Below are 27,221 nucleotides of genomic sequence, written 5' to 3' on the forward strand. Positions count from 1 at the left end.
ATGAATCACTAACAAAAGGTGATGATACAAGGAATTTGTAAAACAAACGTGAGAGTATCCTACCCAAAGATGGATCACAAACACATGCAAAGGCAGGTCAGTGAGTAACTATATTACCGATGTAACCATTTGTAATTCTAGTCATACATTTGAGATCATTCATGTAGATAATGCATAACATTTGTGTAAACATTAGAGTTGTGGATAAATACTGATTCGTAATACATTTTTAAAGTATTTTTCTATTCTCTAAGTACATGTATAATGATATAATTAGGTTCACATGAAATGATAACCTTCGAAAGATAATGTTAATTTGGCATTTATCAGTTCAATAGCGATGGCAGAAATATACTTCTTGCAACCTTTGACCGGACAATCTGGCACAATATTCTATCCCTTGTCTTGATGTTCAAACCATCCGTTAGTTCTATTAGCATTATTCAAAGTACCAAGGGCAATGTTTTCAAATTATTGGCAACAGAAGAAATTATGATTGTATAATTGTTCAGATATATGTTTTATAGTACTTGCCACATTCGTCCACCCGGATCTTGATGGATGATGTTGACATTGGGAGTATTGAGAGTGTTCAGAATCTGTACATCCACACAAAATGGACTCGACTTACTCATCATGCAATGTGCTGTCTGTGTAACAGAACGCTGAGAAGATTTTCTTTGTCGGATAATATGATTTCAAAATCTCATGAGAGTATAAAAAGTGTCGCTCCAAATTTGATGTCAGACAAACGGGAACTATGCTTGTCAGCAAAAAAGCTACATAGGCACATTTATATATTCTGAACATAGTTGCGTTAACGAGAGCGAATGGTGGGAGGGGGTGATGTCAATGTACATATTGGACCTGTGGCTTACGATACATAAGTGAAACGTGCTATATTATGTTATGTGTGTGGATGTGTGAATCTGGTGTACGACTTCACAGCAAACAGAACAAAATACAGGATGGTGAGAGCATTAAGTCGTCACCAAATATGCAAAGATATTCATATTTACTGCGAACACCTGGTGTGTTCTCTGGATTCAAATAGATTCGGGTGCAAATGATTATTTTCGGAATCTATTCATGTATCTGAGAAGCTAATTAGCAGCATTTTCATTAAAGTGTTGTGTAAGCAAGTATGCCATTGTAAGTCTCGTGTACACGCTTACATAAGTCACTTTTACGTCTCCTACATTTGTGTTGATCGTGTGATCAATTGACGTTGTACGTCTCTTGTACATGTTAACATAAGTCACTTTTACGTCTCCTACACTTGTGTTGATCATGTGATCATTTGACATGTGTACGTCTACTTGTACATGTTTTTGACATGAGTCACATTCATTTGACGTCTCCTACACTTGTGTTGATCATGTGATCATTTGACGTTGTACGTCTCTTGTACATGTTTACATGAGTCATTTGACGTTTCCTACATTTTGACATTGTACTACACTTGTGTTGATCATGTGATCATTTGACATTGTACGTCTCTTGTACATGTTTGCATGAGTCACTTTTACGTTTCCTACTTGTGTTGATCATGTGATCATTTGTACGTCTCTTGTACATGTTTGCATGAGTCATTTTACGTCTCCTACATTTGTGTTGAATCATGTGATCATTTGACATTGTACGTCTCTTGTACATGTTTGCATGAGTCATTTTACGTCTCCTACACTTGTGTTGATCATGTGATCATTTGACATTGTACGTCTCTTGTACATGTTTGCATGAGTCATTTTACGTCTCCTACACTTGTGTTGATCATGTGATCATTTGACATTGTACGTCTCTTGTACATGTTTGCATGAGTCATTTTACGTCTCCTACACTTGTGTTGATCATGTGATCATTTGACATTGTACGTCTCTTGTACATGTTTGCATGAGTCATTTGACGTCTCCTACACTTGTGTTGATCATGTGATCATTTGACATTGTACGTCTCTTGTACATGTTTGCATGAGTCATTTGACACGTCTCCTACATGTTTTGTGTTGATCGTCTCATGTGATCATTTGACATTGTACGTCTGTTGTACATGTTTGCATGAGTCATTTGACGTCTCCTACACTTGTGTTGATCATGTGATCATTTGACATTGTACGTCTCTTGTACATGTTTGCATGAGTCATTTGACGTCTCCTACATTTGTGTTGAATCATGTGATCATTTGACATTGTACGTCTCTTGTACATGTTTGCATGAGTCATTTTACGTCTCCTACACTTGTGTTGATCATGTGATCATTTGACATTGTACGTCTCTTGTACATGTTTGCATTATGAGTCATGTTTACATGTCACTTTTACGTCTCCTACATTTGTGTTGAATCATGTGATCATTTGACATTGTACGTCTCTTGTACATGTTTGCATGAGTCATTTGACGTCTCCTACGTGTTGATCATCATTTGACATTGTACGTCTGTTGTACATACATTTGACGTCTCCTACACTTGTGTTGATCATGTGATCATTTGACATTGTACGTCTCTTGTACATGTTTACATAAGTCAATTTACGTCTCCTACACTTGTGTTGATCATGTGATCATTTGACATTGTACGTCTCTTGTACATGTTTGCATGAGTCATTTTATGTCTTCTGTATTTGTGTTGATCATGTGATCATTTTGCAATGTTCGTCTCTTGTACATGTCTACATTAGCCATTTTACGTCTCCTGCATTAGTGTTGATCATGTGATCACGTGGCACTGTAGTATCTTGTACATGTTTACATGTCACCGTGATCAGTTATTGTAACTACGTGTGTTCCAACCATGTGATCATGCGCAACTGTACGCCTCGTTCAGATGAAATCAATTGTCATTGTACGTTTTGTGGTCATGATCACATTGCTTGTAAATCTAGCAAAATATGTTTGGAAATATTTCACTGAAAAAATTAACAAAATACCCAGAAATGATATCGAACTTATAATTCAACTTTCTCCTTTCTTTTACCAATATTTAAAAAAGTTTTCTCTACACTGAAATATATTTGTCTGTTAATCCATCTTGTGGTATTCCCATTGTTATAAGATAGTATGAGTGTGTTCTGAATACGAGCGCCGGCCCAAAACTGTGAATCATGCGTTGGCCTGTGGCTTAAGTGTCTCACCTGTCAGAAAACATGACATTTTTTTGATAACTTGACAACAAGTAATTAATTATATTCTACGTTAAATGTTCGGAAATTTAAAATGAATGCTTGCTGTCATGTTTATGTATTTCGTGACTAATTTACGAGATTTTGTCCCCAAGGAGCAGTTTATTGTCGACTTAAATAAACAAGGTTTTCCGTTTAAGGAAGTTGTATCAAATTGGCTGCCAATACCAAAGGATCACACATTTACCATCTCATTTTAGATCTCCTCTTAAGCTTGCAGATTTGAATCAGAACGAATTTTGTTAATGGTGTAATTGTATTTATTTTAAATACCTACTTTGTGAAATCTTTTTAACGAACATTCATATATATGGAAAGCAGAACAGTGCGTCGATCTTTCTTGTGATTCAGTAAAAGTCGTACTTTTTAATTTTCCGGGAACGAAGTAAAATCGCAGATGCCATGTCTTTTGTCACAGTGGTGTGTGCATGTACTAAGCGTGTCCTTTATACCACATAAGGAGAGTTCACAACACGATTAAAATCATCAAGTGTCGACTATCAGCTTTCCTTACACCTGCACACCACAGATCCAGACTGCATTCAGAATGATTCAAACATTTTAGTTGCAAAATCAATAGAGCCATTTGCGGTAATCTGGAAGTCAAATAGACCTAGAGTCAAATAAAGGCAATGATAGCAAGACGTGCTCTGTGGTCATGATTGATTTAAGTTCCTTCAAATTAGATAACCCGGGGTTTTTACAGTGAAGGGATACAGTTTATTACCGTGCAATTCATGAAAGGATATTTCAAGAACGAATAGGTTGAGAAAACACAAAGCTGACGTTTTGGATTAGGATATGCAAAGTACATTCATTCAGCTTCTGATGTCAACAGGATGACTACCAGTGACCTGTGTGCTGGCTCCTTGATCAAATTTACTTCATTTCTTTGAGACATCTTTTCACCTGTCGTTGAAACTTAAAAACGTTACTTCCTTTATCATCATTCATCACAGTCCCTGGTATGGTGATCTGGCCTCAGTTGTTGGCCATCTATAGCCCGTGTTTTATAATGTATTGTCTTCTTTAAATACAATGTTTTAGTTTTACATGCTAGTGTTATATTCATATCTGTGATACTCTAGTATTTTACTGTCCATCGTCGACAGGTTTTACTCTTCAGAATGTTTTCATCTTTATTGTATAAATTGTTTTCGTCACGATATGGCTGAGATATTGCTGATGTGGCGTAAAATATTAACTCACTCACTCATCATTCATCACACATCGATAATGTCATATGCAGCAATCGTTTACATAAAATACTTCAAAGAAGTTTATATTTTTAAAGTTAAAGTACAAATGTTCAGTAAAACCTTAAGAGTAAACCGAAAATATCGCTGAAGTCTGTATTTCGTATAATCGACTTCATCAATAAAGTATTTTGTTCAAAGATCCCTGTAATTGAGCGAGACCTTGTGTCAATATTAGCATGTGTATTAGAAATGTTTCTGATAGCGTGTACCTTGCATTTGCTGTGCTATTGACACGGAGATATCAATGACATGATGTAGCCACCCACATGTCAATATGCAATTGATCTGGTTCGATAATGAACAATGTATGTTCGTCAGAAGCGATAACAGCTGATGTCACTGTCGTGTACATCGTGAAAACGTTATCTGAAAGTGGTAATACGCCCACAATGATAAAGTAACTATCCCTGCGGGTGTCACATCGCCAGTGTCGGTATACGTGGTGGTAACTGTGACCTTTCAAAACCCTTAACTATGACAAGCACAAACACAAACAAATGCCTGAATAGTATGCAAAATAGTAAAGCTTATATTAATTAATAGCATTAATACAAATAGAAGCGACAAAACCCTTTCCACATTCATAAGAATGGTGGCTATATAATATTTGTTTCAGCAGTATTACAGATGTATGATGTTGTTTGTAAACAAGTCTGGACAAAGAATCCAACGCTGAGCATAGACACTCAATGTATTACACAGTGGTGCTTTAATAAAATGTTTAGTTGTTCTATGTGTATCCATACCTTTCTCAAATATATTGTTACCTTTTGTAACACCGATGTTGAACATAGGCACTCCGTGAAATACGCACTACTGCTAACATATTTATTTCCATTTGTTGCTGGTATGTTCAAACATTTCTAACATATATTGTTATTTACTTCATAAACATTTATGACAAGAATAGGACATTATGTAGCATTATATTTTCTACAGTTCAGTTTGGTACGTCACCGTTGACATCAAGCGCATGACTTTGTAAAATATGTTTGGTCATACCCTTCGGTACAAGCTAAGCAATTTTCGCTCTAATATTAGTTGGCGTACTTTCTCTAACCTGAATATACATGTACGTTTAAAATAGAAAAGATTTGACAGTTGCATAGATCATAAACCACTACATCGCTTCAAATGTCCCCGAAGCGAGTTATAGTTTCACTTCTCAAGGAAACCTGTAACTTCTCAGGTCGGTTGTTCAAAGCAGTCGACCACGATGTAGTCACCTTGTGTCATACAGTCAAAATATTTGTTAGATTTTAGCTGATAAAACTGTTGTCGTTTTGTCAGTTCCATTTGTACTGCGTTTAGTTGTATGTGACGAAGATGCAGTTTTGTTCATTAATACCCTGACTTCAGCGTTTAACCGTAATCACCCACAGTTGGCATTTTGCAGTTTATTAAGATCAAACAGGTCATAGAATTACACAACTTTGAAATGTTTATCAGCCTGAAACTGTATCATTGTACCTTTTGAAGGAAGATAACCAGGCAGACTACAGTGACTTTCTTGCAAATGTTAGTGTAGTGAATTGCTTTATCATAATTTAACATATAATTTAACAATATGAAAACGCAATATCAATTTGAACGATCTGAAGTGAAAATCATGCCTGTGTTCATCTTTGGTGTTCTACGGTAAAATACAACGGGGAATTGGGTGCTTTCTATGGTAAATACTGAAGAGTCTGTCTGCAGTGTACGCGCAACCCTGACGAATACAACACCATCTGTCAATAGTTCAACACATTGTATATTGTTTGCAAAAACGGAACAATTACTCAGTGAATTTTGCATATATTATAAGAGAACAGGAAGCTTGAATTGTGTGTCTGTAAACAGGTCAAGGATACCAACAGTATACACCTACATGTCAGCTGTATCGGTTTGAGTGTGGGAGTTCAAGGTGGTGATGGAATAAATGTAACTGGTGCGATCTTCTTTTTGTAATGGTGATATGCAAGAAATCAGATATACAGTACGACCAGATATATATTTCCAACATCTCAGTGCAAGACAATCGTAATCGTAACTCTTACAGTTTAGGTTGTCCTTGCGATAGTCCAAGTGCTAAGGTCATCCTGAACACTAATTCACCTTCCGCTTTGTGGTCACCGACTCATTGGTCGTTGATTCGTATCTGTTGAATATGTAGATTTTCAGCTATATGTATATGCATGACGTGTCCAAACAAAGACATTGTTTTATTTATACATTATTGTCTAGATTATGACATACTTCCGACAAAAATACTCAACGGAAACATTAGAGTTTTTCAACTTATATTCCATTGGGTTTTTAAATACATTATACCTCATATAATATACGTTTAAATATGCGGTTTGAAAACTGTTATCAAATATAATGGTCATGTCATTATTCGCCCCAGTGTTTGTATATATGCGAAATATTCTGCATTATACATGGGGATGTTACAATCGCATTGTGGCTCCAAGAACAACACCAAGCCCGTGTAGATACAGGTAATGACTCTAAACAATGTAGTTTTTCGTTCGAAATGATGTCGTTTTTCGTTCCAAACAATGTCGTTTTTCGCTGCGTATATATGAAAAGGATTCGTCACAAATCACCACCCTAGTGACATCCAAGTTTCCTTCTTGTACAACACATTGCATCATAAAAAGATACCGCTTTCATTTCAGTATGTTCAACATTACATATGCATATACAATATAATTAATTATTAAATGTAATAGGGGATATTGATTACATGTGCAAAATATATGTTTAACAATCTTTACATTTTGGTGGACATTTTCACTAATGTTGAAATTTTTCAGTGGTATTAAAACATTGTCCACACACAAGGGTTCAACTGTTTCGCGGAAGAGGTTTACATCATTCTTCGTTTGTCTAACGGGTATTTCGTGTAATGATCTAACATGCGCTGTTTCTCATTATATAATTGTGATGAATGGCATCACTGGGTGGGACGAGCAAGCAACGCCCGTATTGTCATTGCTCGGTATATCAACCAAATCGGATTTATTTCATTGTGCTCTTCAATACATGTCGATACTCGAGTACTACTAATCCCTCGAATAAAATCTCAGGCGATCACGTAATCCGATCTGACATGATCAGATGATCGCCTTATATGATTGACAGGTGTCTATCAATCGTCTTCTTATAGGAAAGCATAAAATTCAACAGGGAATGAAACACGACATGACTCAGTGTCGACGTCGAGCCTACATCATAGTGAAAACGAGTGTTGACTATAAGATTAGACAGTATTTACACTAGCCTTGTTCAAGTGAGTTTAAATAAATTAACTGCCTCTGTAGAAAAGAGAAATTAATCTTTTGATCTTTTGTCGACTTTGATATATTCATTGATTTCTTTTTATCGATACTTCAAATATAGAAGTAATAAACCGGTCATTGTGAAGGCACCCAGACCACTCGCTATGGTGTTTTGTCGGTAAGATACATTTACAAATGGTAACTTCAGAAATGTTATACATTATATCACATTGATTCCTTAAAAAAGGTCTTGCTTCTGACATAAAGTTGGATAAAGATGGATACCCATCACCATCTGTCACGGTTTCATTGTTATATCAGGTATCCGTATGTTCCTTAAACAGGAATGGTCGTGTTTCACGTGGAACCATGCACTAGAAGAAAACGTGGTTTGAGCAACGACGTGTTGTTATGCAAACACATTTCATGTTCAAAGATTAGACTTTACTTATGATCTCGGTATTGGAAATCATCTTGGTTGTTTATGGCATCTGTCCGTTCGGAATAGTCATATGTTCAATTGTCTTGGGTTGGATCTTTCACTTCTAAGCCGTGTCCTAACCGCTAAAGGTTCTAAATATATATAAATGACACAGTGAACAGAATAGTCAACTACAACAACATTCAGTATTGAAATGAAAGATCTTCAAAAAGTAAGCAGCTGTCCTAAAAATATTCATTTTCCCTTTCCAGAATATTCCTTCTTCTCGTGTACCTCTTGTTCAGAAATCTTTACTTTCACACCGGTCTTCCGTCACGGTGATTAAGAACTGTAACCGTGTAATCCTCATTTATGGCCATTAGCCGATCGAGAGATCACATGTGCAATGTGTTACCGTATGAAATCTGCAACATGGTGCATATTTCACGCACGGCCTGCTGCGATAATCCTGTCTGTAGCGTTAATTTCACCAACACCTTTAATCAGCCATTTAATTGCAATCCAACGTGGCGGTCATTATTGCTGTAACAACATCTCCCTACTATGTTTTGTATACATAATGTAGGTAACGACTATGAAATGTGTTGCCTGTTTATCTACCAAACAGCGCTCAAGGGTAATTAATACAATGGGGAATCTTTGTCGGCGGGATGAGCTCCACGGGGAGACGACGGAACGGCCCGAAGACGGTGTTTTGATTTTGATTTGAGTGACACTTCTCTGGTCGTTTTCATCACGACTTGAAATGGACGGAGGTTATGTATAATGTATATTGCCCCAGTCTTGCCCGAGGGGCGCGGTCCACCAAACAAGTCCACCTATTCTTCTCCATCCAATTCCGTACTCCGACAACTCGGCTGCTGACATGATGAAGCGAACATGTCATTAACGAGACAATTACAAGGTAGATAAATTCAAACGTCTACCAAATAAATCACAATATTCCGATAGTCGCACAGACAATGGAGGCTGGCCAAACTGCAATTTATTTCACTGTGAGCTGGAAGGTCCGTTTCAAATATAAATCAAGATGAATTAAGTAAACAATCAAGAGTTGTCTCCCTTTGGCCATGTCATCGCCAGATGAACGCTTCTCCAAGTTTGTTTGCACAGATAGATTCGTGGATGTATGAAATATCCAACAACAATATTTGATAAACAAACGATGCAATGTGAAGAATAGTTTTATTTGACCTCAGAAGTTAAGTCTGACTATGAAATTTCAGAAAGATCTTTCAAAGGAACTTTTCGACATATGCTTGTACAATTTCAGAACTTCTTATTTGAGATACACAAGAAAATGCCAACGCACTGTCTCTAAATGGATTTTGTTGCGATGAGAACAAGATTATGCTTGTCAGTACGTTTGTAAAATCCACAGTCTGTGATTTCAATGAAAATTGTCATTGGGGGGTATTTGGGCAAACTATCCACGTAGACCCCGATCATGCTGATTTGGTCACGTTTTGACACTCAGGTCCTTCAAGGCATATTAAATGTATGAAGTTACATATTGCAGAAAAAGGGTGACGTTCAGATCTGAATGTTTCCATCTGAATAAATGTCCTTGTTTATTGCGTTCTTGTGAAGTTGGTGCCAACAACAAAAATGAAAACCTCTTGAATCTAAAACATCCAACACTTCTTTTGTTCCAGATGCCATGTCACTTACAATGTTATACTAGTATTTTATGTCTATGAATACTTTATTTATAGCATTTTCTTCTGTTTATTGTATGTTTGTTTTGTTTTGTTTTTCGTAACGGTATTCGTTTTTATTTATTGTAAGAAAAAGGTTTTATGATATCATATACACACATTGGGTCTTCATACTGACAATACCGCAAGGCTCATTTTTCGCATGTTTTGGCTCTGCTCTGTTCATTTGAATCAGTATTATGAACATGAGGTATTCGTTGATTCAATAAAATATTATTTCCAGTAAGGTTTGATCAACGAAATTTGAGAATAATTTTGTTTTCAGTGCGTTGGCCTGTTGAATGCTTGAATCAATTCAAACCTCATCCAAAGAAGCGTTCGTTTGATTCGAACAGTATCATTTCCAAGCTTAGTTTTCAGGGTTGAGGATATTTTTTTGTGAGAAAAAAAACGATATCATAAAATCTGAAAATTCAACACTGACAAAAAAAGGTTTAACCTCAACATGGAGACGCATACAAGGTGTTCAGAGATCGGAGCGACGGCTGTAAAATACAGTACTATCAGTTTCATAGTCATAGAAAAAGTCACCAAAAGGTCGCGAATGCCCGATACCAGCTGAGATAACTAGGTTTGGTTAAAATCAGATTTTTCATCCTGGTGTGTTAGGATCTCTCCCCGGCTGTAGCGCGTTCATCCCTCCCAAATCCCCCTTCCCCTTCGTCCCATTTGTTTCCTAGTCGCTTGTCAGACTCTAATCGAACTCCACGCACCCTTTGATGAATCACCGGTACTTTTGGACAAAAGTTGGAATTGAGGAATTTAGAGGCATTTCATTTGAGGGGGATTATGCATCTTAAATTTGTTCTCCAAACAGAGAGAATCGGCAGGTCCCTCGAGTCCCAAGCCTGTCAAGTCCAGAGGATCTACGCGCTCATTTGAGCGTCATTACGCTTTGTAATGATTTTATAAATTCGTACTTACGCAGACGTTATTTCCACAGCGACCGGGGTGGCACTTTATTATTTGATATTGAAATCATTTTTCAGTATTATGCTCACAGTGTTGGGCGTCACTAATCCTTGCGTTGCCGTTTCGACTTTATTATCATGTCTCCCTTCCTCTACCTCCCCCGTGGTCAGACAAGGGTAAGCCCTAGCTAATAGAACCATACTACAAACTTTTTAATTTGCGCCAATAGCTGTCTCAAACCCCATTTGCGTACAGAAAGTGCTGGAGAAATAGACAAGGTATTTTAATGCGCGCTCATCATTCGAGTACGAAGCTACTTGTACCGAACGCCACCAGATGGCGCTCATAACAGCGTCCATGTTTATTCCCATGGGAGTCCTGAAGGCACTGACCGTTCGCGCATGCAACGAATCTAAGGACTGAGTTAATATGTTTTTTAGACGAACTGGACTGATATAGTATTTAATGTTTTAACATTATGAAGTCTATGGAACTTCACTCACTCATTTGATAACGGTTTTAGCATCAACATCTAACTTTCTTGCAATAAAGAAGTTGACTATCCATAAAAGGTGTTCCTCTTCATCATACCAGCTTCTATATGCCACTTAAAAAAACAACACTTTACACTAACATTTCTCGTTTAGGTTACATTTTTAATGCGTATGAATAATATGTGTTTTTCTTCTGTACATATAAACTTGTATTTGGGTTTTATGATCGTACAAATCAACCAATCCGTAAAGAAAACAATGGTGTAAGATACACGTATGGTGTTATACAGGTACTGGAAACCAAATATTTTTCTAGGTTTCAGCCCCGACAAAAACTTGTTAGGAAACCACTGTAGCTTTTATCACAACAATCGGATTATAGGGCTAGTTGACACAACACATCATCAGTAGCTGGCTCAATTATCTAGTCTGATGATATTCCTCGCCTTTATCTAGCTAAAACTACGCTCCTTGTCTCCTTTTCGTGTTGTTAAGAACAACAATCGCCCGTCTATTGCAATCTGGCCACGGTCCTTGTCAGGTTAGCGATATATAGCTCCTGATTGTAACATATTAATGTAGATAAACGATGCTAAAAGCTACCTTAGACACCCCTCCGTTACCGGTCAGTTCGCAAGTGCAATTAGTCCGTCTAGGAAAATCGGATTAAAATTGGAGGTAGACGACCCGCAGGGACTGACCATACTTATCTGCGGTCAAGTGGCATACAATTCCTTCTGTTGTTATTGTTTCAATTATAAGGGCCTCTACAGTTAGTTCGATCAATGCCCTGAAGTTATTTCAAACAATGTTTTAGGAAAACAGCCCTTGTCCAGTCACTCCATCGCTGATTGATTGCTGTGTACGACTGCACGCGCGACCTAGTCCGTGGCGAGTACTCGTTATTACCTCCCTTTAGCTGTTGGCGCACCGAGAAGCCGGGTGTCTCTTGAGCAAAAAAAGTAATCAGTCTGTCCGAGTATACATCTAAAATATTGAACACAGAAATAAAACATTTATGTGACAATCTGTAGAACCAATTTGGGGAAAACTACATCAAAACCCCTTTCATTAAAAAAAGAAATTACACTTCGTGGTGTTTAATTTAAACGCAATGGAACTATTTCTAAATAAGACCTAAAACCTTATCGCTATTGAAGTGGAAAATGAAATCATTGTGAATTCAAGTACTTTTTAATAAAATGTCAAAATATCAAGGTTCATACACTGCCTTTACAGTTATAACACAAACGCGTGAACATATAACATATGACTCCCATAAGGTGAAATATTAAACCTTATATTTCTTAATGTTGTTACAGATTCGATTGGAATATTTTACTGCAAATTTGCAATACCTGGTATGAATATAATGTTAACCCTTTGTGATAATGTAAATCCTTTGTGATCAAAATCAAATCATGTCAGTACATATTACAGGATTACTATCAATAATTACGTACATGGAAAGTGTACAAAAAGTTGTCACACCAATATAAACACTAATTCCACACGCACATTGACCCACTGAGTATATAATATGAGAACGTGTTCCTAGTGCTATTTCATATGGTTACAAAGGTGACACATTCTGTGAAACAATAACGGTCTCATGGTGTTTTTCTTCAAGGTGTTTTCGTTAATTTCCAATATTTAAAACGTCTAATCCATGTGGTGGAATTCCCCCTAACACTATTACGCTTAGAATTGGATTTTACCAAGTTCTTTTCAGTGTTTTTACGGCTAATTGTGCACAGTGAACAGAAGCCTCCCTCCCGATCACCGATACTCAAACGCTGTATTGGTGGGAAGTCTGTGTCTTTTTTCCCCTTTCTCATTGGCCATGGGGCCGCTTTCATCCGCAAAATAGATAGATTATGAAGAAGAAGCGGTCCCTATTCGTGATCTAATTATCGTTGGACCACGAGCTAGAGCATGCAAATCTCACAACTACAATGACAGGTAGAAGTTGAGCTGTAGCGCCTCTGACTGCGTTCGACCTATCGTAGCGCAGGCCGCCTCGAGAGAACCCGGTGTTTGCCGTGACGTCACGCGCCAGGCATGCTCAAATAGCCATGCTCGCTTTTCGTCCTGTACTCTTGTGATTGATGCGCCCCTACAGCTTTTTAAGCCTCTAACAAACACACGGCCCAGTAAAACCGCCTTGGTCTTATGCATATGAGTATTTACATGTATCTGACGGAGACACGGGCCTGTGTTGCATTTTGTCAATGGCCACAGCGACGGTGAATGTCACTTCGGAAGGACCGTCTATAAGTTAACGGTAGTTGGTTGTGGAGACCCTTGGGAGTATTCTAGTGATAGTTTGTGTAGAGACTAGCCGAGGTGTACTGAAGTCTATCAGCGGTGGACCCACCCTCTCTCATTCACAGTGAACAAGCCCAGTGGATACACAGCGCCTCGGACACTCTCAACCCTGACCGCCTAAATCAGCGGTCGTGGACAGACTTTCGCAGGATAGATGGACTCACTAAATGATTCCCTCTGTTTGGACGAACTAGTTGCCGGCTGCGAACCAACAGGACAGAATAGTGGAATGACCATGCATCATTTAACGGAAAGTTCCGGAGGTACTGGCAGTGGAGTGACCAGTGAGTTACCACTGTCCGGTTCTGGACAATGTTCAAGTCATGCTTCAATCAGTACTGTCACTTCGACTGACGCTTCTTCTGAGAAATCAGGTAGGGTGAACGGCATGGGAATACCGCCCGTTACATTTACATGTGTATATTGCAATCATATGCCTCACTGCTATCTAATCTAGTGCCATATACAAGTGACAACGTGCAAACTATCCGTAGGAAATGTTGTCATGATATTTACTGAGAGGGGTAAGGCAAGGAGACGTGTAGCGTCGAACATCGACCGCTATAGATTTTTACAGAAATGTTTATTTCGCTGCGTTTGATGTTCATAACACGGGCGTGTTATATCATACGAAACAAGTAACACCATCTCCCGGCACGAGGGAGCCGGTGTGCATTTCAGCAACTTCGCGATATAAACAACCGTTGCTCGTATCACATCGACGATGCACTTAGCAGCGATGCTCCTCAACGCTGACGTTACTTCTATCGATTTCCCCTTGTCAATTCACTCGTCAATTCGGCACAGGTCAATTCATGTCAATTTCCCCTCAGCACGTTTGCGTTCAATGTTAACCTATTAGACCGTCTTGAAGCATCTTCGTCGTTTTCGTGTCAATGTCATGTCAGTTGCAATCACAATATACAAGACGGACAGGTGTAACAATTTACCTTGATTTCTTTCAAACAGATAGAAGCTATCACTTCGCTAGATTAATTCAAATGAAATTGCTCATGGGTAGTTCTCCTTTATTCAAGCGCCCCCAGAACAAGATATTATTGGCAACGTGGAATTAATTTCTGTATATGTAAACCCATCTCAGGGGGAAAATAACACATTATAAAACTGAAAGGTCGGATGGGTACGGCGTGCACTAAAAGTCTGGAGTATTTCCTTTCGGAACTGTCTCAAACACTCTATTTCTATATTTTGACGCCAAGGAAACTAATTAAATGTTAGTACGTAGGACAAATGTCTGTTGAATATTGCTTATAATCAACGATGAATTGCGTCGAGCAATGTTTTCCCCGCAATAAACATTCCAAACATGCTTTATTCCATTCTGACTGAATGATACGCCAGGCTAATTGAACTTGTATCCTCTATTAGCTTCATATTAAACGCGCTAAGAAAACCATTACAGACGCTACTTAACATATGCATGAAAATTGACTTATAATTAAATTAGAATGTTTTATAAACTCCGTGTAATAACTCTTGTTTGTAATTTAAACTTTCTCTTTTAATACCCATATCGTCAGGCATGATATCTGCACTGGCTCGTGCTTATAGGTGATGAAAATTATTATTCTAATAATGGTAAAGTATATACGAAAAACATTGATATTCTTGTGGCAGGATGATTAGTGGAACATACTTGCCTCAAATTCTTGTTGTTTCGCCCAAGATAGACCTCAGCATCTGCAGCAATGTGTAACTTAATATAACATTTATAATGCGATGCTGTAAGTACCTAATATTAATTAGCGTATATAGAGTACTCCCAACATAAGTGGTGCCACGTGGTGTTTATGATGATTAGGAATAGTGCAGGCGAATGTGAAGTGATTTTCATGCTTCACAAAAGCCCTGCTTATATGTTTATACACTGATATGATTAGTAAACCGCAGTCACGATTTGCAACATATCCCCATAATATATCCTCATGAACTAAACAAGACTATACTACAACTATAAAATCATAACATGAGAAATCCTCCAACAATCGGAGTCGACAACTGTTGTCATTTGTATAGTTATCCTACAAAAGATAACAATTAAATGTTGACATAGTGTAAAAGATAAAATATCAAGCTATTGTTTGTTGAGCTTAACTAAACCAAAATTGAAAATTTATTATTTGGTGAAGACATTCTGTACTCACGTCCCCATACCAGGTGTGCAGGTATTCTTTTCAAACGTTTTCAGCTTCCAAGTTTCGAAATTTATGAATTGGAATCGAAAAAAATATTCCGTCAAGTGAAATATTTTATTATTTAAGATATACCTTCCAGTCGTGACGCGAAATAGTGTTAACGGTTTGGGTATTATAATATCATTGTTCCCTTCAACAATACATAAATATTCATATTTTACCTTCTCCTAACAGGCCTGGAGTGAAAAACAAATATTCACCACCTTGCGCACAATTGAGTCCGATGTTAAGGCCACGGGTATATTATCTCAGTCACTAAGTCTAGGGAAACTTGTTCAAGCTCTAATTAGCTTCAATTGCAGCATGAAAATTGGCTTCAGATATTTTTTTTCACTGCGGAGAGCCCCCCTTCGACCTTGTTATGGCAGCTTGTTTGGCCCGATGGGGAATAGGGAGGATAGAGTAGCGTTGAGATCTCTCGGGTTCCTTTCTGTCGTTATTACGCGAAGGCTAGGCTGCAGAAGGATAGTCAGCTCTGTCTCATCTTAGACATCTAGGCACAGTAGCAACTTTTGAGACAATACGGATCTGGGACGTCCTGTAGACCTGGTTAGCGTTCCTTGTAAACACATGCGCTCTCCGCAACCGCTGTCTTGATATATCAACTACAGAATAAACAATCTCAATGTTTCTTGTGTGACTTTGCTGACCTTCGTGAAAATCATTCATAAACTCACTTTGAAAGTTTGGCAGGCCTGATCGTTTCATCTTTTATTTATCGTGTCAATTTCAAATCTCAAAGAACGATATCTTATTGAAGCCGTATAATAAACTCCGGTTGAATGAATTATTGCACATTGAAAATTTAATCTCTACGACCAATATGTTAACATGGTTCTGTTTTAGTGTATGTAGAAAGATAATGGGATAGTGACTACAACGTAAATCTGTTCACATAGTTGATCGCCGCCGCTGTGGTATATATTGCAATTAATATATTGAATATTAATATATTTCAGTTAATGTCTTGTACAAAATGGGCATTACAACAATATGTCTCTTTGAAATATATCAAATGTAAGTTTTTTGTTTCCAAAGGATCAATTCTTTGGTCGATAAGTAAAATATTACTAACATCTGTTTTGAACTATATTGATATCAGTAAATAATAACTTATCGATCTCGGACTAAAATTCAACTGCTGCTAATACTATCAAGATATTATATATAAAAATTACATTGTTAAGTCATCGATTTTCTTGTTAATGTCTTTTTTTAACCTAATTTAGTTGTATAAAATAAATATTTTCTTTGGGAATGTTGCCTCGAGCATATACATACACCATAACAACGAGTCAATGTGTTTGTCATATAGGGAATGCTAACTGTCCACGAAGCGCTCTTAGTCACACTATCAGACCCTTACGTGCGAACAAATTTAGTCATCATCTATATTACAAAAATGCAGTCTCTTAAGAGGCGACAGCGCTGAATAAAACTTTATAAAGTTTCATTGTAAGTATATATAGACGCTTTAACCCACACCAGCACATTATACTGAAATAAAAATTGACCAGAGTGGAATTAATTAAAGAATATGTATTACCTACAAGTATATGTATACCTTTTCCCGACGAAGTGTATACTTATACAGATGGATACAATTACATTAAAGACAACCACAAACGTTTTGTCTGAAATTGTCATGAGAATACTCAACAGTATTATTGACATAATGCCTTCACCCACCTGAACTCAATACCGAAAGCATCTTTGTATTTGTTCGCAAACTATTAATTACACGAATAAATATTACTGATTTCGAAAACATAGCCCTCTGTCAATTAACAGCAGGTTCCCCATTGGAGTTCTCAGAATGGATAATAAACAATACGACCTGTATCAATTCAGGACAGATCATATGAAAGATCCAGTGTACCATAAATTATATGGACAAATGTGGTATATCACATTTTTATGGACGGAATGATATTAGCTATAATATACATTTATTTATCAGATTCCAACGATGCAAGTAAGCCCAAAGTCGAGGACAGTTCGGAGGAGAGCGCAAAGAAAAAACGACAACGTCGGCAACGGACCCATTTCACTAGTCAGCAACTGCAGGAACTCGAGGCAACGTTTGCCCGAAACAGATACCCAGACATGGCGACGAGGGAGGAAATCGCAGCATGGACAAATCTAACTGAAGCCCGAGTTAGGGTAAGTTATACATAAGTGCTATTTGCTTCTTTGACGGATGCTTAGAACAAATGATTTATGATAATAGACATGATATGGCGCCACTAATGATATTGACAAGTTACGTTGTTCAAAGTTACATTGTTAAAGTATTCATTCTCTATTTAAACGTTTTGGTTAAAATCAAATATTGTTAATATCAGTTTGAAAATACATTTACCAAGTGCGACAATGTGACTTAGGTTTTTGTGGAGTTTTTACCATAACAAAAATTTGAATTCGAGGTAAGTAGTGATATCGATGGGACTTGATTATCAGAACCAAAACCCATACACATTTGTTTCCTAAAACATAAACAATAGTTCCTATAGGTACCTCCATCCAAAACGAATCACCATATGCTCGTGGCTTCAAATTTGTCGATATAACTTACATTAGATTTGTCTGTGGTATACTTATATTTGTTTACACTTGATCTATCATAGTAAACACATTAATACTGTTTATTTGGTCCTTGTGAAAAGGTTTTATGGGAGAATTGTTAATCGGCTTATATTTCATATTAATATCTTCACGACAAGATACATCTGTATGTCCTATTATATCGATATATTATTGTTTAATCTATCACAGACACGGGACAGAATGATACGATTACAAGTATATTTATGATAAACAATTTATTTTCGTGTATCTCATATATATATGAGGAAAATGAAGTACTTTTTCAAATATTTACGCAATGAGATTTTTTCATTTTGGGTTCTAAAATCAACTTTTGTTATTCATTTCACCACATGTTGTTTTGTAACTCGCAACACGTTTGAAACTGTGGAGGCTATGAAATATGACCCCATCAAAATTTGATACCGAAATAATTAAAATCAGAATATGCTGCAGATAGCTATCAATTTCACCCTTTGTCAAAAGGAAATATGATTGACACGGCAAACATTTAGTCATGCATTGAAAAGTAAACTTTCAACAGTGGGATTTAGATGAATATACAAATATTAGCAGTATGTTAATATGTACAGAGGTATTCTAACATCCTGAAATATGAGTAACTGTTGTTAATTTGATAAATAAATTTAACTTTAACCGGTAGCCAGGGGCTGTGCCATTATAATGTAATCTGGTATATTCACCCCGTTAATTTTTTAACACTCCCATTACTGATTTTAATGAATAAAAATAGACCGAATAATGCATGACATCCAATACTATTCAAATTTACTAATGCAAGGTCAATAAAGATACCGAAAAACTGCTTATTCCGTAATAATTGTTGGTAAATATCACAATAAATGTAACAAGTGTACAGATTTAATAATTTTATACAGATAGCTTGTCATATTTGAAGGCGCGTGATAATATGGATATATAATGAGCATCGTTATAACAAGTATATATTGTTATAATACAAACACGTAATGTAATGATTGTCGTTATAATGCAGATGTATAGTATTGTTATATTACATACACCCAATGTGTATTGTTATAGCAGATACATATTATGTTTTGTTCCAATACGAACACATAATGAGAATTGTGAGGGTGGATCTCGAGGGGTCGGGATAGCCAAGGGCAGGGAAGGGGATGGTGACATGTGTGAGTGAATGATTGGCATGGGACGATACCACAAATTCGTTAGTATAGACATTTAACTGAAGTATTTAACTGAAAACTCGATAACAGGAAATACATGTATTTGCACATTTTGAAACCCAAATAATAAATCTAACTAGGTTTTCCTTACTCATATCTTTAGTTTACAAAACCAACAACGGCCATTTCGCCTTTCACGGACACTGACTAAACAACGATTTTTCGTACAATCTCTAACAGCTTACTACTGTCAGTGTTGTTGGGAGGAAAACACCGCGATCTATGATAGTGAGTGTATTGATATTTTTACAATCAGAGACATGTGTTTCGGCGCATAGGCCCAAGTTAGCAAGCAAAATCAATTGCTCTTTGCTCTTGTAATGGACTTGTTTTCTTTACAATCCGACGCGTGTTGGTCTAACAGAGAAATAAACTGTTTAAGGCCAGAAAAATAAATAATATCCGGGAATGATCATCGTACCGGAATGGCGGAGGCATAGGTGGTTAGTGGAAGTTAGCGTTTCAAAGTTTATTTACAATGTTTGCAAACTAGCTGTTAATGTTTCGTAAAAGGACTCTGAGAAAAACGAGAAAAGCAAATATTATTCAGTAATCAGATACAGCCGTCGCGGTTTGTTGAAATCCCCCCGAACGTGGAATTCCGAACGGGCTCGCTAATATATCGAGTCCATTTGTAAGTAACACCGCTTTTGAATATTAAAACAGAATTTCAATTTGGATATTAACAAAAATTAATTGGCTTTGGTGCAAAATATTAAACCGAGCGTCATGTTATTTGAGCCCGTCGTAATCTATGCATGGATATTAAGTATGTCTGAAAAAAAAGTCGAGTCATGTATGAGAGCTATCTGGTTATGATGTTGATTTACGAGAAACTCATTTACCTAAATTTATTGGTTTTGTAAGCCGATCCACAAGCGAGCAATGGCATTGCCTGCCCCTCGAATGAAGCATTAAGGGGATGAGCGAGATTGCATGGGACATAGACTAAAAGTTTGCTGATTCCTGGCGAGTACTCTCACATTCCTATCGACAGTTTGGTCCCCAGTTGACGCTGTCGGGTGCCCCGTCGTACTTCGGGTTGTCTGAAATACGTTACTTTACTCAGGCAAATAAGGCTAGCGGAATGGCGATCAGCTGTGTTAAGAGAAGCGGCTAAAACGTGTCTATTTCCCACACGCGCTTTGGTGAAATGTGCAGTCTCGTGCAATGTGTGGACCTAACGCTGAAGTCTCGCCATCACCGTCCACCACTTCTCGTGAACATAAGGGGTGGCGCATTTCGTTTTTGTTTACACCGAAAATTACAAGAGCGATGGCGGTTTGTTCGCTGTGTGACGAGCAAAGCGATGTATCTAATTAAATCTACCGCTCCCTTCGTCCAGTGTTCATCGTACCCGCGATCGTGGATGCCAATTTCATTAATCTACCTATAGTCTATCCCCGAGTCTCATCCCCAGAATTTTAATGTACTGCCCCATAAACACCGGGTTAACGTGTAGTCATGGCTTGTAGCACGTAGATAAAAACATTCACTTGCCTGTCCCTCGTGTCCCATTCTTTAATTTCCTTGGTAGAATTTAAAACCCTTTTCATATAACGTTACACTGTATCAAGTTTTAACGCCATTATATATGGCGTATCCACAGGTTCAGTGTTGTGTTCTTCCCCTTTAACACCAAATCCTGAATAGGAAACAAAACCTATATCTCCAAGAACCGCAGGAAGGCGATTGCAAGGCTCAAATTGCCCCGAAATTGGTGGAAACCCTGTCCCGTTTTCACCTTCTAGTGTAAACATATTAATTTGGTGAAATCCCGCTTTTAGATGCAGATTAAATCAAGCGAAAATCTTGTTCCACTCGCTTCGTCAGATTTGCCGATTTTTCCCGAGATATGACGAACTTGAACGAAATACTTTCAGATTTTTGTTAAGAGCTATTTCTCCGAATACTTAATAAATAGCATTAATGTCCTATTAACACAAAATAGGGTGAACTAGCTTTGTTATGTCCTGTGATGAATGCTAGCACAGACGGGATATATATAACTACATACATCTCAATGATTGACTCCATGTGTCAAACACGTTGTGAAGAAGTTTGGTACGCTCCCCTCTCTCTAATGATGTGAATTAGTTAGGAATAGTTCTGTACTTGCCAATAGCCCTGATCGGAATCTCACAGTAGACGGGAACGGCGCAGTTTTTCATAGACTTTTGGCACAGACAGGGAAAGGGAATGTGGATTGTGCAATATGAAATGCAGCATATGTACGTCACACTTTAACCTAAATATATATGCCGTTTGAGATGCCATACCCTTAATCAATCTATTAGGTATTACGTTGTTGAAGTTTGCCCCTTTAAGATTTTACCGTTTTCACACTTGCAAACAATTCTTACAGACAACATATCTATGTCAAATGAATATAAGAGTCAAATCCGTACCAATTAAACAAATTGAAAATAGACCACACATTTAACCTTCAGTCAATTACAGGGCTTTATATCACCAAGGATTATATAATTGCACATATAGTCTGTTCAGCTGCATCAGCGGGTGTTCGGGAAATAGTATCATTTTCGATTGAGATGTTTACTAGAGAAACATTAAGCATTACAACGATCGCTCTGCATGGTAGCTCTACGCCACAAAAGCTCTGATTTTATTAAGGGGTGTTTTACAATTTATGATTTACTGCGACTGCGAAAACTACTGTGTACAGAAGTAGTCACTGCATCCCGTTTCGATCCAGTTGCCTCCCATAATGGAGGAATTAGGGGTGTCATATAACAACACGTATTCATTTCGAGTTCATCAAGTCATTTAGTTTTTTTCATGATATTGTTTTCATCTGAAAGAAACTTAACATACCCGAAAGCGCCTTTAACAATCAATTACGCGGTATAGGTTACAACGTTTTAAGCAGGTGTGTGATTATGGAAGAAGGGGATGCGATTTCGAAGGACATGCATTTAATAAGTTTATTTTTTTAAAATGCTTTGTATGACAGTGTTTGCATTTTGTAAATAAGAATGGGTTGTTTTCAAAATGGGAAAGTGAACCGATAACGGGTAGATATTTTCTGTAAATTTGTCGTGTCATTATTTTCCTCATGAGAGAACATTACGCGTTGATGGGTGTCCCAAGTGATTTAAACCAAGCAAGCCTGACGAATGTGCTTAGTATGGTCAACCACCAGTCTGTTTTCAACCTCGGAACTTTTAAACTTTAAAAACGATTATAAGTTAAGCGATCAGTCGCTTTAATAATTTAAAAACGTCTGTCATTAACGACCACTGTATTTAATTAGCACTTACATACGATTTTGCAATTATTTTTAATTCTAGCAATTGTTCTATGTAAAACTGGGACATGCAGTCTGTATGCAGGTATTGTATTCAATTTCTATACGTGTGTTGATTCCAGAAGGAACAGCACTGATATTATCTAATGTCAAGTTTCATTTCAAACTTTTTACAGCGCCTTTTCATAACAGAATGTAAACTTTACACTGTCAAAAGGCTGTATGAAATAATTCCACATTGTAAATTAGACAGTGTTGGAAATTGCAAGTGACTTGTTCAGTACAATGCGAACTTTGAAATCCCATCTTCATTTACTTCGCTAATGTAATTGTTTCTCAAGCCACACATTGCAATCAGAATTTAATTCCTGTCGTGTCAGTGTTGGCAAAGACAAATATTATCAAAACTATTAACCAACAACTTAATTTGCGTTAATGCTGCATAAGATATTTCCCCGAGTCAGATTGGTCACAAACAACAACCCAAGGCGTTAAGTACTATTCATTTTGGGAAGTGTTGTCACCTGAATAACTATGATGAAATATTTATCTATCCATTTCCTCCACATCCTCGAATCTTTGAAGTTTCGAGAGGAAAATCGAAGAAAATTAATTGGTTTTGTGGCGCCAAGATGGCGGAGATAAGGCTTATCGGTAACGCTTCGAAAGCGTGTCTGTTTATTGCTTTTACTCTTAAAATGCCGCCTTCGATTACAAAGATGTGGTCATTTAGTTATTGTTTTGAAATCTGACCATGGCCCCGCAACATATGGGCCTTCTCGGTTATGAAATTAAAATGAAAGTAGCCAATTACAAGTTTTAAACTCGCTTATACTGTCCTCGTTTCTGGTACGTCGTTCTTAAATAACGATAAACTATCGCTCCATGTTTAAGCACGGAGAAACAAAGCTTCGAAATATTTCGTAAAATTGAATTTGGATATCGAAAGCATAAAATCAACAGAAACGTTTGATCAACGCAGGTACTTTCACGATAATATAGTCAAGGCCTGTAATATCACGCTGTCTGGAGAATATTTTCAATATTTTAATCTCTTTCACCTGTGCCCACTATATAAAGACAAGATCGATACTGAAACGAATAAACACAGCTGTTTATAATTGTTAATCGTTTTAGGCGCAATTGTATATTATTTATGGCGGATTTCAACACCGACCTCCCCCATCAAAACCTTCTGTGTGGATATGCATCGATACGTATCGGAAATCACTGCAAAACTTAAAAATTACTGTCACTAATATCATTTATAAATAAATCACATGTGTCTATAATAGCTTCAAGATCTGACGTAGTGAATCCAAACATGAAATATTATACAATCGATAAAACCAAATCAATCTGTATTTCCATATGGGCGAGTTTTATCCCCCTTGACTCGTTGTATGGAATTAGGAATTTAGCTTGAGTTGTCCAACAATAGTTACCTATTTCTTTATTCCCAGTTGTACGCGAATTCATCCTCCAAGCAATGCTAAGTTAAGTTAGGTTAAGTTTCCACATGCCCCCTTTCTTATTTCTCTGCTATTTGCATAACTAGGGCTCCTAGTACTTTAAATATTTCACACGATTTAGAAGCTTATGTGGGCTGCAGGGAACTATTTCAACGTTTTAAGTTGAATTCACCAATGTTAAGACTAGAGATACCACTGTACAAAGAAGTTCATTTTATGCTGCCACGAAAAAGGAAACTATTTCACCTCACGAAACTCAATCTGTTTAATTAGGACATGCATCATCATGATTTATATATGCGAGTACCACTTGGTGGAAATTTGACACCCGTCGATGTAATGTATCCGTAAAAAATACCTTTATTCTGCGCAAAGAGATTTAATTTTAGAAACTTTTGATCCATTTTTAACTTAACCAGTGTAAATATGTACATAAGAACTTATGTTTTAGATGTTTAATTAACAGAGTCTTGAGAAGCTGATCATGTTAGATATATAATTCATTTATTTCCTTACATTTTCCGTCGGATAAGGATTGTTTCGTATATCTGAGAATAAGACAATTGGATTTTAACAGGGGATGTTATTGTTGTTCTTGAAGGGGATGTTTAATCAGATGTAGGTTGTGAAATATATGTCTTTGTAGAATTTGTTTATTTTAATGTGATGTTATATATTTATTCGTTGATTGCAGGTTTGGTTTAAGAACCGAAGAGCCAAATGGAGGAAGCGTGAACGCAATATGGACACTTTCAAGAACGGGTTCGGAACACAGTTCACAGGACTGATGCAGCCGCCGTTTGATGATGGGTTGTATACTGGGTATTCATATAACAACTGGGCCACGAAGGTCCCCTCGCCCCTGGGGTCAAAGACGTTTCCCTGGGGGTTGAACATGAACATGAACAGTCCCGTGAACCCACACTTGTCTTCCGTCGTTTCTACTCAACCGTTGGGCTTCACGTCGTCGCCAAACAACATCAACAGTATAAACTCATCAATGGTGGCCGGTGTGTCGAGCGTTCCTGGAAACATGAACTCACCCTCAACACCCTGCCCCTACGCACCGCCAGCCCCACCCTACTATATCAACAGGGACCAGTGCTCGAATAGTATTGCCGCTCTGCGACTCAAGGCCAAGCAACATGCGACGTTTCCTTACGGTCCCATGGCCACCCGACAACCAACGTTGTCCGCATGCCAGTACGCCACGGTGGGCAATGGGGGTAGCGTCTGAAGATGGGCCCTAGACTAGCTGGGTTACATTTGATGAGAACTGAGAGTCTGTGTTCTCATGGACCTTACTGCCAAAAGCGACGAATCGTTTGAAAGCTGAGGGCAGCAGCGGATCCCGTGGCACAAGTATTTGAAATACGTGCCAGGGCGAGGTGAAATTCACAAATCAGGGATTATGTGGTGAGGCGTGGACCTCGTGGCAAGACTTGTATGTATATGTGTTTGTGTGAGTGTTTCTGTAATTTGATATATCGTGAGTTCATCCGTCATGTTCTTCTCCACGACGTCCAAAAACCGATCCCGCCTGAGTCGGGGGTTGGTACCGACAGCCAACGCTGTCTGGACCCACGTCAACCGACGGAAAACGGACAAATGACGGCAATGACGGCCAACGTATTGTATGCAGTGCTAGAAGGCTCAGAACCGGACATCTGACCACTGAACAGTGTCAGGCCAGTGGCAGGGCCAGAATATATTGCCAGTGCAACGCTGCACTATGCATAAGAAGGAAAATGACATTTACTTTCCTTGTAAACGTTGACTTTGATGTGCTACTCCTGCCTAGCAGAGCGTGGGAACGTATGGGGGCATACGGGCCGTGTCGCCATGTCGGACAAGCCTATGGTAGCCTCTCACTGAATCATGACGTCCTTCCGTGAATAGCAGCAACTTCTAAACGACCTTCTATATATACCTGGTTTCAGTAGCTCCCGTAATAGTTTGGACATATATTGTATTTTCTGTAGAGCCACGGCGTGCCAAATCTGTAGTACAACTCCTCTTAGGTTTCTTTAGTCTCTGACACATGTCTACTCAGACACAGCTCCCTAAGTATCGAAGTCGAGATTAAAGCACGAATCAAACATGATTGAAATCGCCATTTCTGTTATCGATGACATATCGTTGCACATATCAGTCATATTGTTTCATTGTTTCAAGGGTAACAGTAACACGAATCTCATGAAATGTACAACTACGTCCGTAGATGTCCTTGTAATTTTCAGTTATGCGCAATGAAATCAGACAGGGTCAACATTACCTCCAGCTAATCACTAGCCCTTAGGTCACGTGGCAGGCAAATCAAGGCCTTCTGCAAGCGTTCATGGGGATAATCGATTAACGAATTAGCCATTCAATATATTGATTTGACCATTATATAGAGGAGTAAAGTAAAGCGGACCCAGAGTCCGCGGTGGTCAGTAAGAGTGCTATGTGAAGGTCATTGTCCATTTTTATCATGAATAATTACAACAATGATGTTTTTATGTGTACAGTACGAAGTCCGAAATACAAAAATATCAGTATGAATAAAGTAGATGACTGTTTCTTAGAAAGAAATGTTGAATAAATTATGATTATAACCTACTTTTTTCTCTATGTTGTCTTTAAGTTAGCTGTCAAAGGTAATAGTTCGTTACCTAGCATGACATGCACACAAATTGAACATTGTCGAGCTACAGTTAAATGCATGTCTAATGAAGATTATCATTAGGACATGCAAGCACATCGGGTTACATTTATTGTGAAAATGGTCCGGTCAAGTGGTCAATATCTGATCGATCTGATCGATCTATTCCTGGTCAGCAATGTACTGATTTTACTGATCATTCGCGAAACATA

General features: G+C 37.8%; 1 protein-coding gene across 1 annotated transcript; it reads left to right on the plus strand.

Moving 5' to 3' along the window:
- The first annotated feature begins 13,351 nt into the window (after nucleotides 1-13,351).
- LOC124263840 (pituitary homeobox x-like) lies at nucleotides 13,352-26,966 on the plus strand. Its single transcript, XM_046698560.1, has 3 exons — nucleotides 13,352-13,971; nucleotides 17,774-17,976; nucleotides 25,060-26,966. The coding sequence occupies exons 1-3, from the start codon at nucleotides 13,752-13,754 to the stop codon at nucleotides 25,600-25,602; spliced, it is 966 nt and encodes a 321-aa protein (XP_046554516.1). The 5' UTR covers nucleotides 13,352-13,751; the 3' UTR covers nucleotides 25,603-26,966.
- The last annotated feature ends 255 nt before the right edge of the window (nucleotides 26,967-27,221 follow it).

The sequence above is a fragment of the Haliotis rubra genome, unplaced genomic scaffold (assembly GCF_003918875.1).
Source record: "Haliotis rubra isolate DU_JTF1 unplaced genomic scaffold, ASM391887v1 Scf9, whole genome shotgun sequence".
NCBI lineage: Eukaryota > Metazoa > Mollusca > Gastropoda > Lepetellida > Haliotidae > Haliotis > Haliotis rubra.

Coding starts and splice junctions, on each gene's coding strand:
- LOC124263840 (XM_046698560.1), top strand. CDS start 13,752: ATGGACTCACTAAATGATTCCCTCTGTTTGGACGAACTAGTTGCCGGC. Junction 13,972..17,773: donor CGCTTCTTCTGAGAAATCAG/GTAGGGTGAACG, acceptor TTTATTTATCAG/ATTCCAACGATGCAAGTAAG. Junction 17,977..25,059: donor TAACTGAAGCCCGAGTTAGG/GTAAGTTATACA, acceptor CGTTGATTGCAG/GTTTGGTTTAAGAACCGAAG.